Raw genomic sequence first — 25,323 nt, forward strand, 5'->3', positions numbered from 1 at the left:
TTCTGGTGAATTGTTGATTGATGAAAATAAATTAACAATTTGGTATGAAAAGGAAATATTAAGAATTAATCAGAATAAGAGGCAAATACATGAATCTGAGTACAAAGAATTGACTCGGTAAATAGTTATTGTCAGCTATTCTGATGTAATAAAATTATGACATGCCTTAAAGCACTGAAGCCTTTCAATCTTTGAAATTCAGAGTAGGTTCAAATCTCAGACCCGCTATAAAATGCAGTTAATGGGTTCAGAAATGTAAAATTACTCAATAAGCACTGCTAATTCACTGTCATTTGTTATCTAGATGGGACACATGCAATTTAATACACAGTTGGAAGTTTGAATTCAGTAAACAAAAGTTTAAAAAAAGAAAGCTTTAGTTAATTTGTAGAGTATAAAATTGCTGCATGGTTTGAGAAGACCACTATTACACAAGTCAGTTGTTGTTTCATACGGCAGGTGTTTTATCGTTTACACTTCGGATTGGATTTTGTTAAGCCTCTCCTCCAGCTCATGGCTGCATCAGTGGACCGAGCCAGTATATATTCAAAAAAGTCAGTTCTTCTGAAGAACCATGATGGTGTGAACTTTCATTGAGGATTTGGTTTCATGCTGTTTACTATTTATTACTAATTAAAAAGTTATATAAATGATTTGAATATTTATGTACAGAGCATGGTTATTAAGTTTGCAGATGATGCTAGAAAAGGTGGCAGTGTATTTAGTAGAAGAAGGTTATGAAAAGTTGCAGGGAGATCTTGATCTGGTTGTATGTGGACTGAGCAAATGGCTTCCAATCTGGGTAAATGTGAGGTATTGCATTTTGGGGATTATACAGTGAATATAGAATTCTGGGGAATGTTATGGAATAAAAGGAGCTAGGAGTGCAAATTGGTAGTTCACTGAAAGTGGTGCTATGGTTAGAGAGGGTGGTGAAGCAGGCATTTGGCTTGCTGGCCTTCATCAGTCAGGGTAATGAGTAGAGGGATTAGAATGTTATGTTGTAGTTATGTAAGACCTTGGAGAGGACGCACTTGGGAGCATTGTATATAGTTTTGGTCACCATTTTAGGAAAGAGTGCAATGAAGATTTACCAAGATGTTATCTGGACCTGATGGCCTGAGCTACAAGGAGAAATTGCATGAACTTGGACTTCATAGTGACTAGTGGGGAACCGCAAGGCTCAGTGCTGGGACCCCAGTTGTTTACAATATATACTAATGACTTGGATGAGGGAATTAAATGCAGCATCTCCAAGTTTGCGGATGACACGAAGCTGGGTGGCAGTGTTAGCTGTGAGGAGGATGCTAAGAGGATGCAGGGTGACTTGGATAGGTTGGGTGAGTGGGCAAATTCATGGCAGATGCAATTTAATGTGGATAAATGTGAAGTTATCCACTTTGGTGGCAAAAACAGGAAAACAGATTATTATCTGAATGGTGGCCGATTAGGAAAAGGGGAGCTGCAACGAGACCTGGGTGTCATTATACACCAGTCATTGAAAGTGGGCATGCAGGTACAGCGGGCGGTGAAAAAGGCGAATGGTATGCTGGCATTTATAGCGAGAGGATTCAAGTACAGGAGCAGGGAGGTACTACTGCAGTTGTACAAGGCCTTGGTGAGATCACACCTGGAGTATTGTGTGCAGTTTTGGTCCCCTAATCTGAGGAAAGACATCCTTGCCATAGAGAGAGTACAAAGAAGGTTCACCAGATTGATTCCTGGGATGGCAGGACTTTCATATGAAGAAAGACTGGATGAACTGGGCTTGTACTCGTTGGAATTTAGAAGATTGAGGGGGGATCTGATTGAAACGTATAAAATCCTAAAGGGATTGGACAGGCTAGATGTAGGAAGATTGTTCCCGGTGTTGGAGAAGTCCAGAACGAGGGGCCACAGTTTGAGGATAGAGGAGAAGCTTTTTAGGACCGAGATTAGGAAAAACTTCTTCACACAGAGAGTGGTGAATCTGTGGAATTCTCTGCCACAGGAAACAGTTGAGGCCAGTTCATTGGCTATATTTAAGAGGGAGTTAGATATGGCCCTTGTGGCTACGGGGGTCAGGGGGTATGGAGGGAAGGCTGGGGCGGGGTTCTGAGTTGGATGATCAGCCATGATCATAATAAATGGTGGTGCAGGCTCGAAGGGCCGAATGGCCTACTCCTGCACCTATTTTCTATGTTTCTATAAAGACAGGAGATTCTGAGGTGCTGGAAATCTGTACCAACACAAACAAAACGTTGCAGGAGCTCCACAGGTCGGGCAGTATCTATGGAGACGGATAAATAGTTGACGTTTCAGTTCGAGACCTTTCATCAGGACTGGAAAGGAAGGGGCAAGAAGCCAGAAAAAGATGGAGAGGGGAAGGGGAAGAGTACAAACAGGCAGGTGATAGGTGAAACCAGGTAAAGTGGAAGAATCAGAATCAGGTTTATTATCACTGGCACATGACGTGAATGATGTCCCACAAGTGCTACACCTCCTCCCTCACTATCGCTCAGGGTCCAGTCCTTCCAGACGAAGTGCCACTTCACTTGTGAGTCTATCGAAGACATCTACTGTATCCAGTGCTCCCACTGCAGTCTCCTGTACATTAGTGAAATCCGGCATAGTTTGGGGATCGCTTCATCGATCACCTTCACTCCCTCCGCCAAAAAGGCAGGATTTCTCTGTTTCTAACCCTGCTTCCCATTCTCATTCCAACATGTCAGTCCATGGCCCCTCTATGGGCATAATGAGGCCACTCTCCGGTTGGAGGGGCAACACCTCATATTCTGTTTTGGTGGTGTGGTAAACCATATATATATATATATATATGTTGTAACTGGGTTAACTGTCTGGACATGCCCCTCTGCTGACTGCCCCTGTGGCTCCTCCCACAGTTCCTGAATAAAGGTGATTTCACCTTGCTCCTCCCCCTCAGTCCAGGGGCAGACACTCACCATGGAAGTTGTATTGTACAGCGAGTAAAAGCCTTTCAGTATTTTACCCAACTTCAGTCTTTTGGAGTTATTGAAGGTGCTTCAGGTAGCCTTCAACCTGATGACATGAATGATTTCTCTAACTTCCAGTAATTACTCCCCTCTCTCTTTTTCCATTCCCTGTTCTGGATCCCCTCTTACCCCTCCTCTTCTCCTCACCTGCCCCTCGACTACATCCAGTCTCCCTTCTCCTTCCCTTTCTTTCATGGCCCACTATCCTCTCCCATCAGATCCTTCTTCAGCCTTTTACCTCTTCCACCTATCTTCTCCCAGCCTCTCACTTCACCCCCCCTCCCCCTCCCACACATCTTCCCCCTTACCTGGCTTCACTTCTCACCTGCCAGCTGCCTGACCTGCTGAGTTCCTGCAACGTTTTGTGTGTCTTCCTCTAGACTAGGACTTTATTCCCTGGAACATAAGTGAGAGGTGACCAGATAGAGATCATGTGAGGCATGCGCAGGGTGAAAACATAGTCTTTTTCTAAGGGAAGGGATGCTAAAACCAAGAGAGCTTAGGTTTCAGATCAGAGGTAGGAGAAAGGAAGCATCGGATTGTGCATACAGAATGTGGAATGAGCTGCCAGAAATAGTGGTTGAGCTAGGCACATTAGCAACATGTAAAAGCCATCTAGACAAGTACATGAATAGGAGAGGTGTAGAGGGCTGTGGGCCAAACGTGGGAAGATGGGGTTAGCTTGTTGAGTTAACTCAGTCAGCATGGTTGAGTTGTATCCCAGGCCCTGTTTCCATGCTCTGTGACTCTATGAAGTACATTAATTTCATGTCTTCAGATTCACGTTATAGTGCACACCTCTCTGTGAAGCAATATGTAAAGCATTTCAAACAAACCCAAAGCATATAACACAAATTGTTTTTGCACTCTAAATGCATTCTTAGTTTGTAGCAAACACTGGTAGTATTTTAAAACATGATTTTAGGAAACTTACAATCTGTAACAGTGCTATTATATGAATGAATTATTTAGATATTATGTTTAAATGAGAATCAATTCAAATATTTGCAGGTTTTTACTCTTTAGACTTCAGCTATGTGTTGGATGAATTTTGCATTTATAAAGATGGGAGAGTTGACAATTGTACATCTTGAAACTGCAAGCAAACTAATAGAAGACAGCTGTTCAGCTGAAATGGGAACATTTAGGAAAAGCTGCCATTGATTTAATCGTCTCCATCTTAATCAAGAGAAATGTATGAATTGATAAAGAGATAAGACTTTTCTAAATTATCCTTGTTGTAAAATAAGCTGAAATTTATGACTGGTTGCAAGAACTGACAGTTTGCAATAGTGTATGTAGCTATAGTTTATGCATAGGAGTCAGACAAGACACTCCTTTGGCCTCTCAATTGTGCCAACCTCTAAATATCCATCTACACTAATCCCATTTATCAGTTCTTATAGCCCACAGCATCCTTTGCTGTAGCAATTCAACACCTCACTGCTGTTGGTTTGAAGCACCTTCAATAACTCCAAAAGACTGAAGTAGGGTAAATACTGAAAGGTTTTTATTCACAGTAAAATATGACTTCCATGCTAAGTGTCTGCCCCTGGACTGAGGGGGAGGAGCAAGGCGAAAAAACCTTTATTTAGGGGTCTGTGGGAGGAGCCACAGGGGCAGTCAGCAGAGGGGCGTGTCCAGACAGTTAAACCAGTTACAACATATATATGGTTTACCACATGGTTAAATCCAGAACATTATTTCAAATAAAAGTAGCACATTAACGTCGGGACTTGCTAATAGGTACTTGACAGAAATTGAATAATCTTGGTGTATTTCTTGGCTTAAGAATGAGGTTTTATATCACTGACATGTCATTCAATTTGTTATTCTGTAGTAGCAGAACAGTGCAATAATAAAAAAATACAATGAATTGCAATAATATATTAAAAATGAAATTAAATAAGTAATGCAAACAGAGAGAAAAATATAGTGTTCATTGTCCATTCGGAAATCAGATGGTGGAAGGGAAGAAGTTGTTTCTAAAACGTTGAGTGTGTGTCTTCAGACTCTGTACCAAAATGATGATTATAATAATAAGTCCTGTGTGATTGGGGGCCGTTATGATGAGTGTAGAGAGTGAGTAAAGTAGTGGGCTGAACACGCATTCTTGAGGTGTCCTGGTGTCCAGAGTCAGCGAGGAAGAGATGTTATTTTTGATCTGCACTGACTGTGGTTTCCTGCTGAGGAAGTCAAGGATCTAGTCGCAGAGGGAGGTACAGAGGCCTGCGTTTTGAAGCTTATTGATTAGTATTGAGAGGATGTTGAATGCTGAGCTGTTACCAATAAACAACAGCCTGCCACGCAGAGCTTTGTAAAAGTATTCAGCCCCAACCCTTTGTTCACATAAATGAGTATTACGGCCAGGGATATTGACCAATTTAACTGAAAGTATTTATTTGTGAATCATGTGCTCCTTTTTCACAGTGGAGCTCAAGAACAGGAAAAATTGTAAAGCATGAAAATCTAAAAATTCAACAACTGAAATGACAGCTCTTCCAAAGTATTCGTCCCTCTTTCCTCAGTACTTGGTTGAACCACTTCTCACAGCTATTACAGCCTGTAGTCTTTTTGGGTAAGTCTCTATTAGCTTTGCATAACGTGATGGGGCGAGATTTGCTCATTCCTTGCTCAACCTACGCTAGGTTAGTTGGGGAATGGCATTGGATGGCAATCTTGAGGTCTCACCAGAGATATTCAATCAGGTTAAGGTCAGGACTCTGACTGGGCTCCTTAAGGACATCAATTTTCTTCATTTGAAGCCACTCCATGGTCACTCTAGCAGTGCACTTTGGGTCGTTTTCCTGCTGAAAGATGAACTTCCTCTCCAGTTTAAACCTTCTGGCAGAGGCTAGCAGGTTTTTCTCATCAATCCTGACCAGGTTTCCAGTCCCTGCTGCTGAAAAGCATCCCCATAGAATGATGCTACCTTCAACATACATTACAGTAGAGATGGTGTTACCTGGCTGATGCTCAGTATTAGATTTATGCTACACATACCACTCAGTGTTGAGGCCAAAAAGTTCCACTTTAGTCTCATCTGACCACAAGCCCTTCTTCCACACCTTTACACTAACTTCAGAGTGATCCTTTGCAAAGTCTTTACAGGAAGGGATATGTTTTTTTTTAGCCAGAGTTTCTCCCTTGCCACACTTCCATAAATACTGTTTTTGTGCAAGGCCTTAGAGATTGTGGCATCATGAACTTCATCTCCAGTTGCAGCCATTGACTTCTGCAGCTCACTCAGAGTGTCTGTTAGCAACCTCTCTTACAAGTGCCATTCTTTTTAGATACTAAGTTTAAGGGGGTGGCCTGACATGGGCAGTGTGACCATGTTTTCATATTTTTTCCATTTTTTTTCCACGAAGGACTGCACTTAACTCCAAAATATGTTCAGTGTCTTTGAGATGGCCTTGTAGCTTTCTCCAGATTTGTGCTTCTCTATTGTCTTAAGTGCTCTTTTGTCTTCATTTTGGTTTGGTCTGTTGAAAATCTACCATACTGCTGGACCTTGTAGACAGACGGGTTAGTTATACTTAGGAATTCATGGAAAACAGGTGATCCTCCAATTTTCTACATTGACAAATTGGGAGAGCTGGTAAGGTAATTGCACCTGAGGAAGGTTAGCATAGTCATTACAAAGGGGATGAACACTTTTCAGCATCACAATTTTGGCTTTTAATTTTTAGTAAATTGTTGACATGTTTGGAATTCTTTTGATTTGGCATGATGCACAATGTTTTGTATAGCAGCTCAAAAAATCCTACTTCAAAATATTTTAAATGTAGGAAATAAGACAGTAAAATGTGAAAATAGTTGTGGGGGCTGAATATTTTTTCAAGGTCCTGTAGGCATTGCTGTTGTCCAGATTGTCCAAGGCCGAGTGGAGAGCCAGTGAGACTACATCCGTTGTTGACATATTGTAGCAGAATGCAAATCAGAGCACTTGTGCTTGTGAGTGTTGGATAAGGGACTCTTCATTATTTTTGATGTGTTTAATATAAAGATATTGCTAAATTACATAGATTAATATCTCTGAGTCAATCCAATCATAATTTAAGATTCATCATGGATGATCAGATTTGAGGCCTTTTGCCTGGATTTTGAACTGTTAGTTGAACCTAACAAAATCTAATCAGAGGGGAACTACTAGTCACTCTTACAGCTGTAAGTCATTAAAAAGAAATCAGATGTGGACATCACTTTTATTGAATTGGATTTGTTGAATTCATCTTTCAGTTGAAATCATCATTTAATTATGGTCAATTTTCAAGTAGTAACAGTTAATTTCATTTCCAATTATGTAATTTCATTGGAAATCGAATCATGTAATCAATAAATGTAAATTTTCTGGCCAGGATTCCGACTGAGTTAACCAAAGAGGAAGTCATGTCCAATGGTATTTATCAGCTATAAGAGAAATAAGGTTCATTTCAAAATACTAATGTTCTATTGCTGAGCTTCTGTTTTTATGTGAAGAAGGTATCTGATCCAATTTATGTAATGCCTTCTTAAATAGTTTCTGCTATGCCGAGAATTAAAACAAATGAAATTATTATCAACTTAATGAAACAGCACTTAAGTAATCTAGAAATGTCTTAATTTAATAACATGTTCTGTTAAACAGTCACCCATGTGGGAACTTGTTGAAGGCCTGACTGAAATCCATATAAACTTCATCTCCTAACCCGCCCTCATCAGTGCAAGGTACTCAGTTACATTGGTCAGTCCAGATCAGCTGCTGACAAAGCCATGATAGCCATCTCTGATCAGTCCCTACCTTTCTAAGTGATCATTAATCCTGTTCCTCATACTTTTTCCAAATACACCAAAGTCAAAGTCAAGTTTGCTGTCATGTGCACAAGTGCCTGTATGGGTAGCTGCAATAAAAACATCCTTTACAGCAGCATCACAGGTACATACATAACTCATTCAACTTCACTCACCCCCTGATCTCCTCCTACACACTATGGACTCACTTCCTAAGACCCTTCATCTCATGCTCTCAATATTTATTTCTTATTTATTGTTTATTATAATTTATTTTTCTTTTGTATTTGCAGAGTTTTTTGTTTTTTGCAATTCGGTTGTTTTGCGGTCTTTTATTGATTCTAATATGTTTCTTGGATCTACTGAGTATGTCTGCAAGAAATCAAATCTCAAGGTTGTTAATGGTGACATATATGTACTTTGCTAATAAATTTACTTTGAACTTTATTTGAACACTTTTTTACAAGAATCAGAACAAAAATGATCCTTTATGTGTAAAGTATCATAGGATTATGAGAGTGATTAGGGTTGTGACAGTTGGTTCAGGAAACAAATGGTGAAAGGAATGTATCTGTTTTTGAACCATTGTATCATTGCTCCAACCCTTCCCCAAGTCATTTGCCACTTCTTTCCCTTTTCTATTCCCGACGTTAGGCTCACAGGTCTGTGTTTGTCAGGCTTTTTCCTGCTGCTCTTCTTGAAGTGGGTGACCACATTTGCCATCCTTCAGTCACATTGATGAATTTATACAGGAAGTCATCCATTTGCTCTTGCCATTGTGGCAAAAGACTTGAAGAAATGTTGAAGCAATGGTACAATTATGTATGTGAGATGCTGAGTGATTTCTGTAGCTCCTGTTGTAGGTATAGCAGGTAAACAGTTCACACTCCTGAATAAATCTCCTCACTTTCTGTGCTAAGTTCAATGCAAAAACAGTTATTTATTGGGCCAGTAGATGGTGCTTTGATAATGTTAACAATGTCAATCGTTAGTTTTTGGTCACACTTCAGATTATTTGTATATGTTACTCCTTTATTTCTGAAAAAGGAGCTGATTTATATATTTAAGATGAAGCGACATAAAATAAATTTTAAAAAGACAACATTCACATTTTTCAATGTAACTAAAAGTTTAAATACTCATTTGAAGAATCAACACAGGCAGGGGAGGCTTGTACCTTCTCTATGGTCTCCCTTCAAAGTCCCACGTGGATTCTATGTAGCACATAACTGTTAAAAATGCAGTTTGGGTTCTGGCTGCTCAGATAAAATTCAGGAACTGGCATTTACTCTCCTCTGCCAAGGTTGCATTGGCATTGCTTCATGATTAGTTGCATGAACAAAGGGAGCCCTGGATTCTTCTTCACCTCCATATGTAACCACCTCCATAAAATCCTGATTCTTAACAAGTATGACCTTGTTGACTTGCCACAATATTGACCTTGTAAAATTGAGACCTCAACATCTTTCCCACTAATCTAAACCTTCTTTGTAAGGAATAGATGAATATGTTTCTTATTTGGTTTGCGGGTTTGGAAAGTTGTGGGTCTGAAGGAAATTACTGAGACCAGGGAGAGGGTGAACAGTGAACAGAGAAGTGAAAGCTGATGAATGGAAATCCAAATTTGAATGGGGCAGCTGATTTTTGAATGCTCTCAAAGAGTCGAAGGAAGCTAGCTAGTGAGAAGGGCACTTTACGTGTCAACTAATGAGAACCAACATGTAGGGTGGAGATGATTTGCAGGAATTAATGACAGGATGTGGACGTTGTCGGCAAAGCCAACATTTATCACTCATTCCTAATTGTCTCTGGAGCTGTTCTGATGAAGACACTTGCACAGTCGTAGATAATTCCAGGAATTGGACCCAGTGACAATCAGACCAGCAGTGATGTACTTAAACACGAGGAAATCTGCAGATGCTGGAATTTCAAGAAACACACATAAAAGTTGCTGGTGAACACAGCAGGCCAGGCAGCATCTCTAGGAAGAGGTATAGTCGACGTTTCGGGCCGAGACCCTTCGTCAGGACTAACTGAAAGAAGAGATAATAAGAGATTTGAAAGTGGGAGGGGGAGGGGGAGATCCAAAATGATAGGAGAAGACAGGAGGGGGAGGGATGCAGCCAAGGGCTGAACAGTTGATTGGCAAAAGGGATATGAGAGGATCATGAGACAGGAGGCCTAGGGAGAAAAAAAGGGGGGAGGGGTGAAGCCCAGAGGATGGGCAAGGAGTATAGTGAGAGAGACAGAGGGAGAAAAAGGAGAGAGAGAAAAAGAATATGTATGTATAATAAATAAATAAATAAATAAATAAATAAGGGATGGGGTAAGAAGGGGAGGAGGGGCACTAACGGAAGTTAGAGAAGTCAAGGTTCATGCCATCAGGTTGGAGGCTACCCAGACGGAATATAAGGTGTTGTTCCTCCAACCTGAGTGTGGCTTCATCTTGACCGTAGAGGAGGCCGTGGATAGACATATCAGACTGGGAATGGGACATGGAATTAAAATGTGTGGCCACTGGGAGATCCTGCTTTCTCTGGCAGACAGTGATGCACTTACTTGGCAGGTTGATGTATGATCTGCAACTTACACTTGTAGGCAAGTGATTTATAAACATTGGAACAAATGGAAGCTTCTGTTATATTATTGTGTAATATCATGTATTTAGTGCAGATTTATTTAAAAATCATGTGTTTGTTTATTTTAGAATATGAAGCATACTGAAAAAAAATCAAACGTAGTTTTGCAAATCAGTGCTATTGTTTTTTGACAAGATGACGAGAGAAATCGATGAGGGTAGAATGTTGTCTATGTGGATTTTATTTGACGAAGTCCCTCAAGGAGACAATACACTGTTAAGGGCAAGATCCTTAACAGTATTGCTGAGCAGAGAGGTCTCGGGATCCAGGTACGTAACTCCTTGAAAGGGCTACGCAGGTCGATAAGGTGGTTAAGAAGGCCTGCTGAGTTCTTCCAGCTTTTTGTGTGTGTTACTAAGGTTATGGAACGCTTGCTTTTATTAGTTGAAGCATTGAGTTCAAGAGGTTACGTTGTAACCTTATGAAACTTTGGTTAGGCCATATCTGGAGTACTGCATACAGTTCTGGTTGCCCCACTATAGGAAGGATGTTGAGGCTTTGGAAAGGGCGCAGAAGAGACTTACCAGGATGCTGCCTGGTTTAGAGGGCATGTGCTATCACGAGAGGCTGGATAAACGGGTTGTTTTCTCTGGAGCATAGGGGAGATCTGATAGTTACGAGAGGCATGATTAGAGCGGACAGAGAGTATCTGCTTTGCAGGTTTGAAATGTCTTAATACCAGAGGGCATGCATTGAAGGTGAGAGGAGGGTAGGTGAGGGGTAAGTTTTTTTTTACCAGAGTGGCGGATGCTTGGAGTGCGCTGCCTGGTGTGGTGGTAGAGGTAGATATTGGCTTTTGAGATATTTAGATAGGCACATGGAGGTAAGGAAGGTGGGGGCGGGGATATGGACATGATACAGGTGAGAGCGGTAAGTGTTTGGGTGTTTTTGATTTGCTTTTTAGCTGGTTTGGCACACCATTGTGGACAAATGGCCTGTTCCTGTGCTGTACTCTTCTATGCTCTATGTTCCAAAAGCAGAAACTATTGTTTGGCCCAACACATGCTCATCTACCAGCAGTGGTTCTCAAAAGCTTTAATTGCATTGCACATGTCAGCTCATTCCTGACAGCTGCTTTGTAGCACAGAAGTATAGAATACGCTGGAGTTCAGATACAATTGTATCTAATCTTCTACTCTTGCACTGACACAGCATGAAAATATGGTGGAAGACATTCATATTTATCTGAGAGACTAACCTGAATGGAAAGGTTCTGATGAAGGATCTCAGCCTGAGATGCTGATTGTCTACTACTTTCCATGGATGCTGCCTGACCTGCTCAGTTTCTCCAGCATTTTGTGTGTGTTGCTCTAGATTTCCAACATCTACAGAATTGCTGATGTGTATGAACAAAGAAGGCTGTTTTCTTTGATTAATAGTAGTGTTTTAAATTTTGATTAAATGTATTTGTATAAGTTTAGATTTAAGTAAGTAAAAATCACTTGTTGTTTAAATGTCACTGATCGTCACAGTAACTCAAAAATAGCAAAATAATTTTGGCAGCACATATCAAAATACTGCTCCACCTGTGGAGAGTCCATGATAGCATAGCTGCCAAATTAATGAGAGCACAAATCGCAGGAATGACTGGTGTCCACGACACAATTGTGCTCATTTGAATGGAACAACTGACCTTGAATTTAAAAGGTATATTCAAGTTTTAATCTTAAATTAGTAAGATGGAACACATTTTTAAAAAAATTATTTAAATCCTCTTGTGTTTTTTTAAAATTTTCTAAAAGCCCCATCCTCAACTCCCCCTGGGAAGGTCGTTATCAAATCACCACCTTGAATTGCTCCAGTTGTTCTGGAGGAGGTAGCCCAGTAATGCTCTCAGATAGGAAATGTCAGGATTTACAAGGAACAAGAAGAAAGGAACTTCAAAATATTTTCGAGTCCTAATGATGCATGACTTAGAGAGAAAACAGAAGCTGATGTTCTATGCACCTGCTGTCCTTAATGGTAAAGATCAGGGGTTTGGGCAATACTGGGTGAGTGACTGTAGTGACAGTACACACTAAAACCATTGTATACTGGTGGTGGGTGGAGTAAAAGCTTCGAGTGGTTGGTGAGGTGGCAATGAAGCAGCTGCTTTATTCTGAATGGTGTCAAGCTGCTTCCTACTGGAGTTTCAACTGTCCTGGCAAGCAGTGAGAGTTCCATCATGTCCCAGGCTTGGTTACAAGACTTAGAGGTGTCAGATTAGCCAGCCTCTTATCTACTCTTGTGGCTACAATATTTTGTGTGGCTGCAACAGCTGAGTTTTCGATCAGTAGTCCTCCATAAGTTGTTGGAGAGATCCCGGCTATTGGCTGCCAGGATACGTGGTTAGTCTTTCACTGTTCAAGATGGTCAATGCCTGTCACTCTGTGGTACAAACAAGTGACCTTGGGCCAGTGTCTCAGGATCCACTGCCTTGCTGCCACCTGCGACCTGCTCCCTTTCAGAGAAAGCCTCAAACCTGATTGATCCATGGCAATAATGCAGCTGATTGGCCAGACCAAACATCATGCCAGCCAAGAGAATTTCATTAAAAGTGCTGAGTTTCTGGATTCTTTTTCCAAGTCCTCCATACACATGAACTCTGGAGGTCATTTGCATGAAGCCCTCAAGATTTGCTGGCTTCATTCACTGAGACAAAGAGCACTGATTGCTGCTAGAAAATCAATACTCCTCGCAGGTAGGATTCTTTTTCCTTCATCCCTCACCTCTCCTCCCCTCCCTTATTGTTAATGCACTTAGTTTCCTTTAGTTTGTAAGGGGACGGGGGATTGGGAAAGACAATCAATCTCTTTATAGCTTTAGCAGCATTTGCCACCAGGTTCAAGGCCAGCTTCTACTCTTTTAAGACTACTGAATGGTTCCCTCATTAGATAAGATGGGCTCTTGACCTCACATCCTACCGCATTATGATTTGCATCTTATTGTCTACCTGTACTGCACCTTCTCAGTAACTATTGCCTTTTATTCTGCCTTTTTAAATTGCTTTATCTTGTGCTACCACTGTGCAATTAATTGGTCTGTATGAACAATATGCATGACAAGTTGAGGCTTTATGAAGCAATTGGCCAGACTGCACTTGGTATTGTGAGCAGCTTTGGGCCACTTACCTAAGAAAAGATGTGCTGGGATTGGCGTGCCCAGGGGAGATTCAAGAGAATTATTCCAGGAACGAAAGGATTAAGGTATGAGTAGTTTGATGGCACTAGGCCTGTGCTCGCTGGAGTTTAGAAGAACGTGTGTAGGGTGGAGTGGAACCCATTGAAATCTGTTGAATATTGAAAGGTCTAGATAGGGGTGTGGAGAGAATGTTTCCTATAGTCGGGGAATAAAAGACCAGAGGCCACTGCCTCAGAATTGAGAGATGTCCATTTATAAAAGCGATGAGGAGGACTTTCTTTAGCCAGAAAGTGGTTAATCTGTGGAATTCATTGTCACAGAAGGCTGTGGAGGCCAAGTCTCTGGGTATACTTAACAGTGGAGATTGATTAGGTTCTTGCTTAGTCAGGGCATCAAAGGTCACAGAGAGAAGGTAGAAGAATGGAGTTGAGAGGAATGATAAATCAGGTATGCTGGAATGGTGGAACAGACTTGATGGGCCGAATAGCTTAATTCTACTCCTGCAGCTTATGGTCTTAGATTTTTCACTGTACATGTGACAATAATCAATCAATTCCAAAGTCTTTTGCCCAAACATTCTGGCCTTATATAATTAAAACTTGGATGTTCATTCGTGCTTGGCTAACTTTTGAACTAATTGCTTAATACTTGAATAAGCAGTCGGCCTTCTATCCAATGCTCCCTTGACCAATGCCAGCACTGACCCCCTCCCTTCAATTTTCTCTTCACATATATTGAAGGTGAAAATTCGATGATATGACTGGGTGAGCACCTCCGGTTCCAAAGATTAGATGTTTCTCACACAAACGCAAGATATCCTAATTACTATATGAACTGCAATGAAGGCCTTTCAAATGCAAAGGTGTCATCACTCTACGTGACTCCTCTGCAGATGGACAATGTTATCCGCACCAGGGGACATCAAACACGAGTCTGATCTTTATTTCCTTGATACTTAAATACGTTTGTAGAACCAGTGAATATGAACAGAATGCTGGAGTCTATGTATAGATTAGTGAACCTCAGAGTCAGAATTGATGTTAGCATCTTCCTCTTGCAGAGTTCTAAATTGCATAATATATATTTTAACAACAGAGACTGGTGAGTTTTGTATTACAATATAAAAATAGCCAAGCTACCCTTTTGTTGACTGACTAACCTGAAGTGACGAAAACCATTACCAGAAAGCATTATTTCTTTGAGTAATTTTTAATTTTATTATAGAAGAAATTCACTTGAATCAACAGTTCTTTTTAACTGTGACAGTACAGTACTCGCACTAATTTATTTAACAAGTATAAGTAAAAACAAATAAACTTACTGGCTTCTACATTGTGTAGAACTGTCTGCATTAATTTCAAATAGATTTTTAACAACACAAAAACTAAGACAGAAAACTTGATGCATATTTTATTTTTTATAAAAACTGAACCAGGAAAGATTGCCTTATCTAAAAATAATGAGGTGAAGACAAGTCTGTGACTCTCACAATCTACTATCAGGAACACCTCTTGCAGTTTCAGCGCAAATTCAGTGATCTACATTAAAATAACAAGGTGCATCTTACAAAATACAGAGGGTTGACAAATCACTGTGCATTGGCCACACACATTGGTTGACATGCATTATGAGACCAGTGATCCTGTACCCTGGATTTATTTTTTAAAATGTAACATTCAATTCAGGCCTTTTCTGAATTGTATGGACTGAATAAAATAAGCTCAGCTCCGGTGATTTTTGTTGACATTCTCACAAACCTTTAAAAAACTGAAATGCACAGATGCAAGGATTAAAAACAATAATGGAAATGGTAAAGAAGGTTTATTAAATTGCAATTACTGTGTAGATAAGAGATTGGAGAAGAACTAGGCTGATTGGGTAGCACCAACAGAGGGTAAGTTAGATGGGTTCTCATTGTGGAACATTGTTCCTACAAAAGGATTTTTAAAAGTATTTATTAAAGAGGATATTTTGTTGTGTTGGCAGTTACAGTCTAGGAGAAGAATGCAGCATATTGTAAATTATGAGAAGTAAAATACAATAGAGAGGCACCGGGGGGGGAGTTCTTTGTGAAATTACCTCCACTTCCATGAATAGATTCAGAGTGTACTTTGTTAATAAAATCTGAAAATTCTATGGTGTGCTGGCAATTACATCCTACTTAAAGAATGCAGTTTGCCCTGTTATAGCGTAGAGCAAGTACTAATCAAGACTATTATTTCACAGAAATAAATCCCTTTGAAAGATCAAACACACCTTACAGCAAGATTTATAAAATACTGTAGAACAAAGAAGCTCCCCTTATGATAACTGTTGCTGTCTTTCTGTGGCATTTCAGTAGGGGCTCTCATTTGCCAGAAGTACGTACCTTTAAACAAACACAAGCTGTGCACTTGAACTCTAGTTTGTCAAACCTCAGTCCCACTGGTTGAATTTTCTCTAGATGTCAGTCATCAGCTGAATTTTGATTTGCTCCTTTTTCACATTGTTTTCAACTTGACCTCTGCCTCTGAATGAGGCCATTAAAGACAAGGCAAAACCACTGTCTCAGTTATAGTTACCACAAGTGGTTTTCGCTCGGATACTTTTTTTGATTGCACCGTCTGGTAATTTTAAAAATGTAAACTAGCCACGCTTTAAAGGAAAGTCAATTTTCCCATTTACTTTATAATCTTGATTAGGTTTACACAATAAGGTTGAAAGCTTTCAATGAAGTTTCATTGTTGTAAAAGAACATTCTGAACTGAAACTGTCATTCACCCCAATCAGGTTTTTCAACTGATAGTATCTGATCACAGGGCACTTTAACCAATCTTAATTTAAACCAGAATTTCTTTGTCACTGTGCTTTAAGACCATTCCTTTCAATTCTATATATGTTGAAGAGCACAGATGAACTTAAGAACAAAGGCTAAGTGGAACTTTGAAATAGTAAAGCCATTGGTGTGGAGTATATGAATGGAGCTAAAATATAACAAGTTCAGTGAGAGAAATAACACTGATGTGGAGAATCATTTCCTGGCTACTTCCTTCAATTTTCCTCTATTTAACATTTTCAAAATATCCTATTTGACAATAATAAATTATGATCATTACTTAATGAGACCAGGGTCGTACATTCAACCAATGTACCTGTTCTGGTATAGACCACCTAAGTCTAAATATATTCTTGATCAAATAACTTTAATGGGTTTTCTTACAATATGGAAACGTTAACAAACTGATTACACCATTAATATTATCAAAAAGTTTGTATGAATTCATCATTCATCTTCAGATTTCTAGATCCCAAATAGCCCTTAAAAGATTAGAAATACCCAAAATGGATATATGAGTGATATAACTAGAAGGAAAAAGAAAGGCAGCTAGCCTATTGTGTAATGCTGGATCGCTCAACTACTATCAATTAGTCTCACTCACCTACTCTATGTGCCTCAATTATGAAATATATTTTCCTTTTCCTTTTCCAAGAGGTTTCTTAATATTTTCCCTTTCAAGAACTCTCTTAAGTTCCATGACCATTTCAGGCAGAATATTCAAGTGTGGTTGACCAGGGATATTATCTTCACAGACTTGAACAGTGGGGTCAAGCATATCTGCAGATAATTAACTTTGAATTAAATAAAGGAGACACAAATGTTGCAGTTAGAACATAAGATGTTCAGTACCTTTCACGCCCACTCACCTTCCTCTGAGCTGGTCGTTTCCTCTCCAATTCTAAACAATATGTAGAACAGGCAAAGGCAGGTACTCTCTACCTCCCCCACCCCCTCCACAACTTAGAATATAGTTCCTTTATCATTTTTCCAGTTCAACCCAAAACAGTATCTGTTGCTCTCTCCATAGACACTGCCTGACACACTAAGAGCGCCTCCAACTTTTTTTTGTATTTTACTACCATTACTACATCTTATTAACTGTGACTGTGGCTTGAAAATTTACCTTAGATGCATTCATTGGGCTGGCATGAACATTAGCATTTCAGCTTTACCTCCTAGGCAACACCAAATATTCTGAACGTACGTACCGTTTGACGACTCTTAAAAAGGAAAGTTAACTTGCAGTGAAATTCAGATACTGAGAAAATAAACCAAGTTATGTTTTAGAACAAACAGCCTCAACCTTCTGCAAAGGTCAAACCCAGCACCGGGTCTGGAATGAATTTAAGTCATTGCAGAGCACAAGGAAGATTCAACCAGTTGTAATTGAGACTGAGGGCTCCAATAATTTTCTATCAGTCAGTTACTCATCTGATAATCTATAAACATACATTTCAATCACATATCAAATCATCAAAAAATTTTCACTCTATGTATACAATCTAAATGCTACCAAAATATACAAATAATAACCTGACTACAGTACAAGTCAAGGCAACAAAAGGAAGTAAGTCTTTGCAGAGATTTGATTCATACTGGGGGCTTAATGATAAATGCTAATTTAAGGTGAAAAAAACATGTTATCTGTCACCAGCAGGACAACAGAATGGGGACCCAGTGCCAAATGGAAACAATACTAACTTTTTTAGTAAATTACAAATGGTAGGAGTGCAAAATAACAATATTGTTTCATGTTTCCTTGTCTTGGATGTTAGATAATTATATGAAACTGAAGCAACTTGTAATCCAATGTCCTTTGGATTTAATTTTATTTCTTACTAATTCTTAATATAGGTGACATGTTTAACCATTTACTTTCATTACAAACAGCCCTAAGGACAGAGAGAAGAGATAGAGAGAGAATAAACAAAATGATTAATCGTAACTCAGTGGATTTTACTTATGATAACCCTGCCAAGATAGAATCTGACTCAACTAACTAACAATTTTCTTCAAAAAATTAGGTATATTCTTCTCCAATTTGTCCTGCCCTTGAGCAAGACTTTGTGCCAGGAGCTATTAGTCTGAAGCTTTGGTCTTAAGTTTATGGCTAATTTGGTCAATACTTGGTGTTCAGTTGCCAAGGATACACGAGATTCTGAGGCATAAAGGAATGAAGCTCTTTTGTAATTTATTTTGTTTTATTTCAATCTTTTACCACATGCTTAGTATTACAACCTTTAATTATTGTTAATGCTGTCAGATTACTTGAATAAGAGTGCAGGAAGAAACTTGTATGAATCTAATCTCTCCATCTTTCTCTCAAGGCACAATGCTACTAGTTGGCAACAAGATCATATTTTCAATGCCAGCAACCATTATTGTGGGTAAATTATTAAGACAACATTTGCAGCAGTGTAACTGCATCAATTCAACTGTAAAATAATTATCTTTTGGCACTTGGTCTTTTCAGGAATGTGAGGAGTTGCAAAACAAATGAGAAATAATTTAAGCAGTTGCAGTGCTCTGCCTACAGTAAATAAAGAGAAACACTGTCAGCGAGAAGAGGCTGGTACTAATTATTCTGTAAATATCCTAGGAAGTAGACAAAAATAATACAGGCAGTCACCTGCTGCACCTATGATCTAGTAGAAAGTTAAAATGAACTTGTCGAATAAATAGCATCCAAAATGTGACGTTAAGAGGAAGGCACTGCAATGTAATGGGTTTCTTGGTTTAATTTCAATGGAATGCAGATGAGAAGAAATTTGCTGCAGTTTGAGGTCACTTTACATTAAATGTCAAAATGACCACGTATACACTTATCAAAGGATTATGTCACCGTGTCAGTTTCTTCACAGGATCAATGCAAGACTTGTACCTTTAAATGTTAGGACACCAGGAAATGTTAGTGGAACAGAGGAACTAAGGAGTACAAGTTCATAGTTAATTGAAAGCAGCATGACAGGTAGACGGGGTGGTGAAAAGACATTTACCTTCAATCAGGGCATTGAGTATAGGAAATGGAGTATTATGTTGCAGTTAAACATGTCATTGGTGAGGACGCACTTAAGAGTACTATGTACAACTTTGCACAACCTGTTATAGAAAATATTTAGTTAAAATGGAAAGGGTACAGAAAAGATTTAGAAAGATGTTGCAAAGACAAGAGGGCCTGAGTTATTTAGCCAGGCTAAGTCTTTATTCCTTGGAATATAGAAGGATGAGGGGCAACCTTATGGAAATGTTAAAGATGAGAGACATAGGTAAGGTAGATACCCTTTTACCCAGGGTAGTGGGGGACCAAAACAAGTGAGAGAGGAAAGATTTACAACGGACCTGAGTGGCAACATTTTCATGTAGTGAGTATACAAAACAGGTGCAAGAAGAAGCGGCTGAGGCAGGTAGAGCAGCATCATTTAAGACAGTGGTCCCCAACCACCAGGCCGCAGACCAGTACCAGGCCGCAAAGCATGTGCTACTGGGCCGCAAGAAAACGATATGATTTGGTGATATGAGTCAGCTGCACCTTTCCTCATTCCCTGTCATGCCCACTGTTGAACTTGAACGCACGTGAGGTCATCAGTTGGTATAACCTACAACTACTCGATGAGTAAAAAACAAATGTTGCTTGAGAGTTTCTTTGGAAGAGATGATAGTGGACATAAAAGGCCTAACGATGATGATAATGCAGAGACAGCTGAGGCCGAAACTGCAAAAAAAAAGAAAGCTTCCTTCAACAGAAAATACAATGAGTCATACATAAAATATGGCTTTATTGCGACCGGTGACTCGCATGCTCCAAGCCCCCCCTGTGTGTGATATGTGGAGACAAGCTGTCTAATGAGGCAATGAAGCCCTCAAAACTGCTTCAGAACCTCGAGTCCAAGCACCCTGCACTTAAAGACAAACCCATTGAGTTTTTTGAGCAGAACAAAACGTGAGCAAGTGGGACAGAAGCAAGTGCTGAGGGCCACCACCTCCACAAATGCTGCTGCTCTGACAGCGTTGTACTTAGTGGCTAGCCGTATTGCTAAGGCTAAGGAGCCTTTCACTGTTGGTGAAGAATTGATTCTGCCTGCTGCCAAGGACATGTGCCGTGAACTGTTGGGAGAAGCTGCAGCTAACAAGATGGCACAGGTTTCTCTTTCAGCTACCACGGTTTCACGGAGAATCGATGACATAGCGGAGGACATCAAAGCACAGGTATTGGAATGGCTTAACGAGTCACCATGGTATGCTATCCAGGTCGACGAGTCTACTGATGTCGGCAACAAGGCAATACTGCTGGTTTATGTGTGATATATATTTCAAGATGATGTGCACGAGGATATGTGGTGTGCACTGCCACTGCCAACTAACACAACTGGGGCAGAACTATTCAAGTCTTTGAATGACTACATGTCAGGCAAACTGGACTGGTCATTCTGTGTTGGAATATGCACAGACGGGGCTGCAGCTATGACTGGACGGCTCACACACGAGGAATTCTGCAGATGCTGGAAATTCAAGCAACACACATCAAATTTGCTGGTGAACGCAGCAGGCCAGGCAGCATCTCTAGGAGGAGGTACAGTCAACGTTTCGGGCCAAGACCCTTCATCACGAAGGGTCTCGGCCCGAAACGTCCACTGTACCTCTTCCTAGAAATGCTGCCTGGCCTGCTGTGTTCACCAGCAAATCTGATGACTGGACGGCTGTCTGGTTTCACTACCCGAGTCAAAGAGGATGCTCCTCAATGCCAGTCTACACACTGTGTCATACACAGGGAAATGCTGGCTAGCCGAAAAATGTCAGCTGATCTTAACAGTGTATTGAGCGACGTTGTTGAAATTATCAATCACATCAAAGCAAAAGCTTTTGCCCTTAACTCACGTCTGTTTGAGCAGCTTTGCGAGGAAATGGATGCAGAGCATAAACGCCTTTTCTTACACACTGAAGTCAGGTGGCTATCAAGGGGGAGAGCCCTGGCCAGGGTTTCTGAGTTAAGAGAGCAGCTACAGAGATTTCTTTCAGGAAAAAAGTCACCACTGGCAGCACACTTCAGTGACGAGGAGTGGATAGCAAAACTCGCTTATCTGTGTGACATCTTCAACCTGCTCAATGAACTCAATTTGAAACTTCAGGGGAGAATGACAACTGTCTTCAAGTTGGCAGATAAAGTGTCTGCTTTCAAAGCCAAACTGGAACTGTGGGGACAGTGAGTGGACGGGGGCATATTTGACATGTTCCCAATATTAGCTGGGATTTTGGGAGAGACTGAGGCTGTACCGTCCTTCTCACAACTGGTGCGCAATCACCTAACTTTGCTGTCGACAGAATTCGAGCGTTACTTCCCAACCACAAATGACCCAAGACGTGCAAAGGAATGGGTCTGTGACCCATTTGTGAATGTCCCCGGTGAATCATCCATGTCAGCATGGGAAGATCAACTCCTCGAGCTTGCAAATGATGGTGGGCTGAAAAGTATGTTTGACATAACATCTCTGCCGGCATTCTGGATCAAAGTCAAGGCTGAATATCCTAAGATAGCCACGAAAGCACTGAAAATGTTGCTTCCATTTCCAACATCATATCTCTGCGAAGCAGGGTTTTTTGCAGTAAATGCAACAAAAACTAAATTGCGGAATAGACTGGACATAAGGAACCCCCTTTGAGTATCGCTGTCTCCCATCACCCCTCGATGGGACCGTCTTGTTGCAGGGAAACAAGCCCAGGGCTCCCACTGATTCAGCGATATTGGTGTGTTGCAATGGTTTTATATGTTCATATGAGGAAAATATGCGCTGTGTGTTTAATATCCAAACGTTACTTAAAATGTTATGATGCTGTGTGTTTAATATCCAAACATTACTTAAAATGTTATGATGTTAATAATTGACTTAACACTATATTCATGGGAGGAAAATATGCAGGGTGTTTATTATTAAATTCGTTAGATAAACCCTTTTAGAAACGAAATTGAGTGTATTAACCACTTAACTGATTTATCACCTATATTCCGATCGTGATTAACACCCTTACCACCCCCCCCACCAGGTCGGCCGGTCAGCAAGAATATTGTCAAAATTAAATCGGTCCGCGGTGCAAAAAATGGTTGGGGAATCCTGATTTAAGATGCACCTGGATAGGTACACAGAGGGACACGGCTTACAGGGAATCTGGGACTAGCTGGCATAGACTCATTGGTTCAGTAAGATGACAGCATACTCAGATTCAGCAGGCACCCTGGGTCCAATCAAAGGTGTATTTGTTCAATGTGTTTGCCTTTTTTACAATCATAAGTCACTGCTGGATACTAAGAACATCAAGTTCTGCAGGACTATTCCATCAGTGAATTGCTCGATAGCAATGGAGCTGGACTTATTGCGTACCATTGTTGTGTTGTCGTATGGACTTGTCACGTACCACTGGACAGTGTGCAATGCGAGTGATTATCTTGCATGTTTTTATTGTGATCACAAGACCCTGTGGACATTGGTAACATAGAATACTACAAGTACAGTTTACTGGTTCCTTGGCGAGACTGAAGGAAGGGCAGCTGCGTTGCCTCAGTTGAGCAAGGATTAGGCTCATGCCACGAAGTCGCCTGTGGCAACCGACCATGAGAGGAGACACCAAGGTGGTGTGGGAGATCCTCTGTGGGGTGGACTGGGATCCGTACTTGGGTTGGGGGCTGGACTCTCCCATCGGTGTTGCCCTCCAGTGTTCACTCGATGGAAGAGCAAGCTGGACCAGGCCAACAATCAATTATGCCACTCAGGGACTTGAGCAATATTATTCTTTTCATTTTTGTGTCTTCTCCTTGTGTTTTTTTTTCCTCAAATGGTAACTGTATGTGTTACATGCAGTGTGCTATGTTTTGCATCTTGGCCCCAGAGAAACACTGTTTCATTCGGCTACATTCATGAATGTAAAAAACTTGAACTTGGGCTGTAGGAGCTTATACCCATACCGAATTGCTCTAGGACTCTAACCAAACTTAGACCATGAATGTTGTTCGATAGATTCAAGGAAGTCAAACTCGAGGTGGACTTATCTTAGTTGAAACATATGAGATGTTACACCGATTAGCCTCGCACATATGAAATGTCCCTCAGATTTAACATTCATCTATGTCTCTCAATTTAAGAAGGGGTTCTCAAATGGAAAAGCTACAATGGATAGTCTTCAGTATGAAGCGAGGCAAACTGAACCTGATGGACTGACAGAATCAAAATCATTTCTACCTTTTAGTGCATTGCATTATCTAACCCTTTGGTATGTGATGATGTAAAATACCAAGCCAGTATGAATCAACTACATTCCAGGCACATGCAATAGAATAGCAATCAGTTAAGACTCCATGTTCCATCCATTAGAGGTAATAGGGAAAAGTCTCTCAGCAATCATCATGTCTACCCATCAGCTTTGGACAATCATTTCTTTCACCATGGGAATGGTCATTTGAACTCACTTCCTCCTCTGTACGAAAGTACACCCTGCGTGATGTTCCCTTTCTGAGGTTCATTCAGCATGTGGCATTGTTGGTATCTGTGATACATTATTTGGTACCTGGTATACTTGTTCCTCTGCAGACACTGGGAGTATCTTTCCTTTTGGTGTATCATAGCCCATCTGCCCTGAAGGAGGACCCTCAGTCCAGGGTAAAGAGGGGCCTACATTACCCACCAATGACGGCACTGTGCTCACTGCTGATTTGAAGGTGGAGGGAGCCACAGATCCCAAGGTTCCTGTTGGGTGTGCAGAAATTTCCATTATGATTGGAGTGGCATATTCAGGGCTTGAAGCTGGCAAGGGTTCTGCATAGGCATGGTAAATCTCTGACACAGGTGCATCATAGTGACCATCGCCATCGGGATCACTGAATCCTACTTCAGACTCTTCCTCTGGTTTGAAAGTGGACTTCTGCCGTAATGTTCCTGCAACTCCTGCCACAAGTGGCTGGGCATACTCTGTAAGCAAAAAAGCACATGAAAATGCACTGTTATGCCTCTGAATGATGTACAGACATCAGTGACCTTACCACTTCTGTCAAGTAATAATTGTTTGACAAATGGGGTTATTATTCTCAGCCCTTTTCCTGTCACCTGGTGGTATAAATGGACAATTAGCAAGTGTAGCATCAGACCAGCCATCTCCCAGATGAAGGAAGAAACAAAACTACTGTTAAATAAATCTCTATTTCTATTCCAGCTGAATCTGTTTAGCATCTCACTTAGAATTAAGAGTGCAAGACAGCAATAGCCTCAAACTGCAGATCCACACCATTGTGTAGGAGCCACTAGAGAATAAATATTGACATGAAGTAAATACCTAATAAAGATCTCTCAAAATTATTTACCAGAACTGGTTGTGGGGACTGGAGCTGTGAACTCTACGAGCTTGCGGAGCCACAAGGGGAACATTGTAGTAAATGTCTTGTTAAAAGAATTAGGATTTAAAGATACAGTGAATTCTGGTTAATTGGGCCATTGGTTAACCAGAGCAACCATATATTTGGGACAACTCTTAAAAAACAAAACTTAATCAAAAAATAGCCAAGATCTCCCAGTGGCCACCCATTTCAATTCTACTTCCTATTCCGACACGTCAGTCCATGGCCTCCTCTACTACTGTGATGAAGCCACACTTAGGCTGAAGGAGTAACACCTTAAACTTCATCTGGGTAGCCTCCAATCTGATAGCATTCCTACATCTGTAACTATTAGGAACGATAGATAGTTCGGGAGTAGTATTTGTAGTGTTCTAATTTGTTCTGTACTTCATTGAAATACATAATTTGATATCCAATTAAATGGTATTTGTTTCTACACTTTTTTAAAAACTATTTTCATAAAACTTCAGCTAAATGGAGGAGCCATTGATCCCGGTGTGCCCCAAGTAACTGGAACCCACTGCATTTGGATAAGGCCAACACCATGATATAAAGCAAGAGTAAGTGTTCTGGGAAGGGAAAAGAAGGGTAGATCATCAATTC

At 40.5% G+C, this 25,323-nt stretch overlaps 1 protein-coding gene and 1 long non-coding RNA gene across 4 annotated transcripts in view; one reads left to right on the top strand and one right to left on the bottom strand.

Annotated features, from left to right (window-relative positions):
- LOC140198915 (uncharacterized) overlaps window positions 1-25,323 on the top strand; it is a 97,739-nt gene that overhangs the window by 34,393 nt on the left and 38,023 nt on the right. The gene's annotated exons all lie outside the window — the stretch shown is intronic.
- The window catches only part of dcbld2 (discoidin, CUB and LCCL domain containing 2), a 113,929-nt gene continuing 109,597 nt past the window's right edge, over window positions 20,992-25,323 (bottom strand). For both annotated transcript variants that reach the window (XM_072260135.1, XM_072260134.1), the window contains one exon: window positions 20,992-24,298. In XM_072260135.1, the coding sequence (XP_072116236.1) occupies window positions 23,850-24,298 (449 nt within the window). In that variant the 3' untranslated portion in view covers window positions 20,992-23,849. The remainder of the gene's footprint in view (window positions 24,299-25,323) is intronic.

The sequence above is a fragment of the Mobula birostris genome, chromosome 6 (genome assembly GCF_030028105.1).
Source record: "Mobula birostris isolate sMobBir1 chromosome 6, sMobBir1.hap1, whole genome shotgun sequence".
NCBI classification, from domain to species: domain Eukaryota; kingdom Metazoa; phylum Chordata; class Chondrichthyes; order Myliobatiformes; family Myliobatidae; genus Mobula; species Mobula birostris.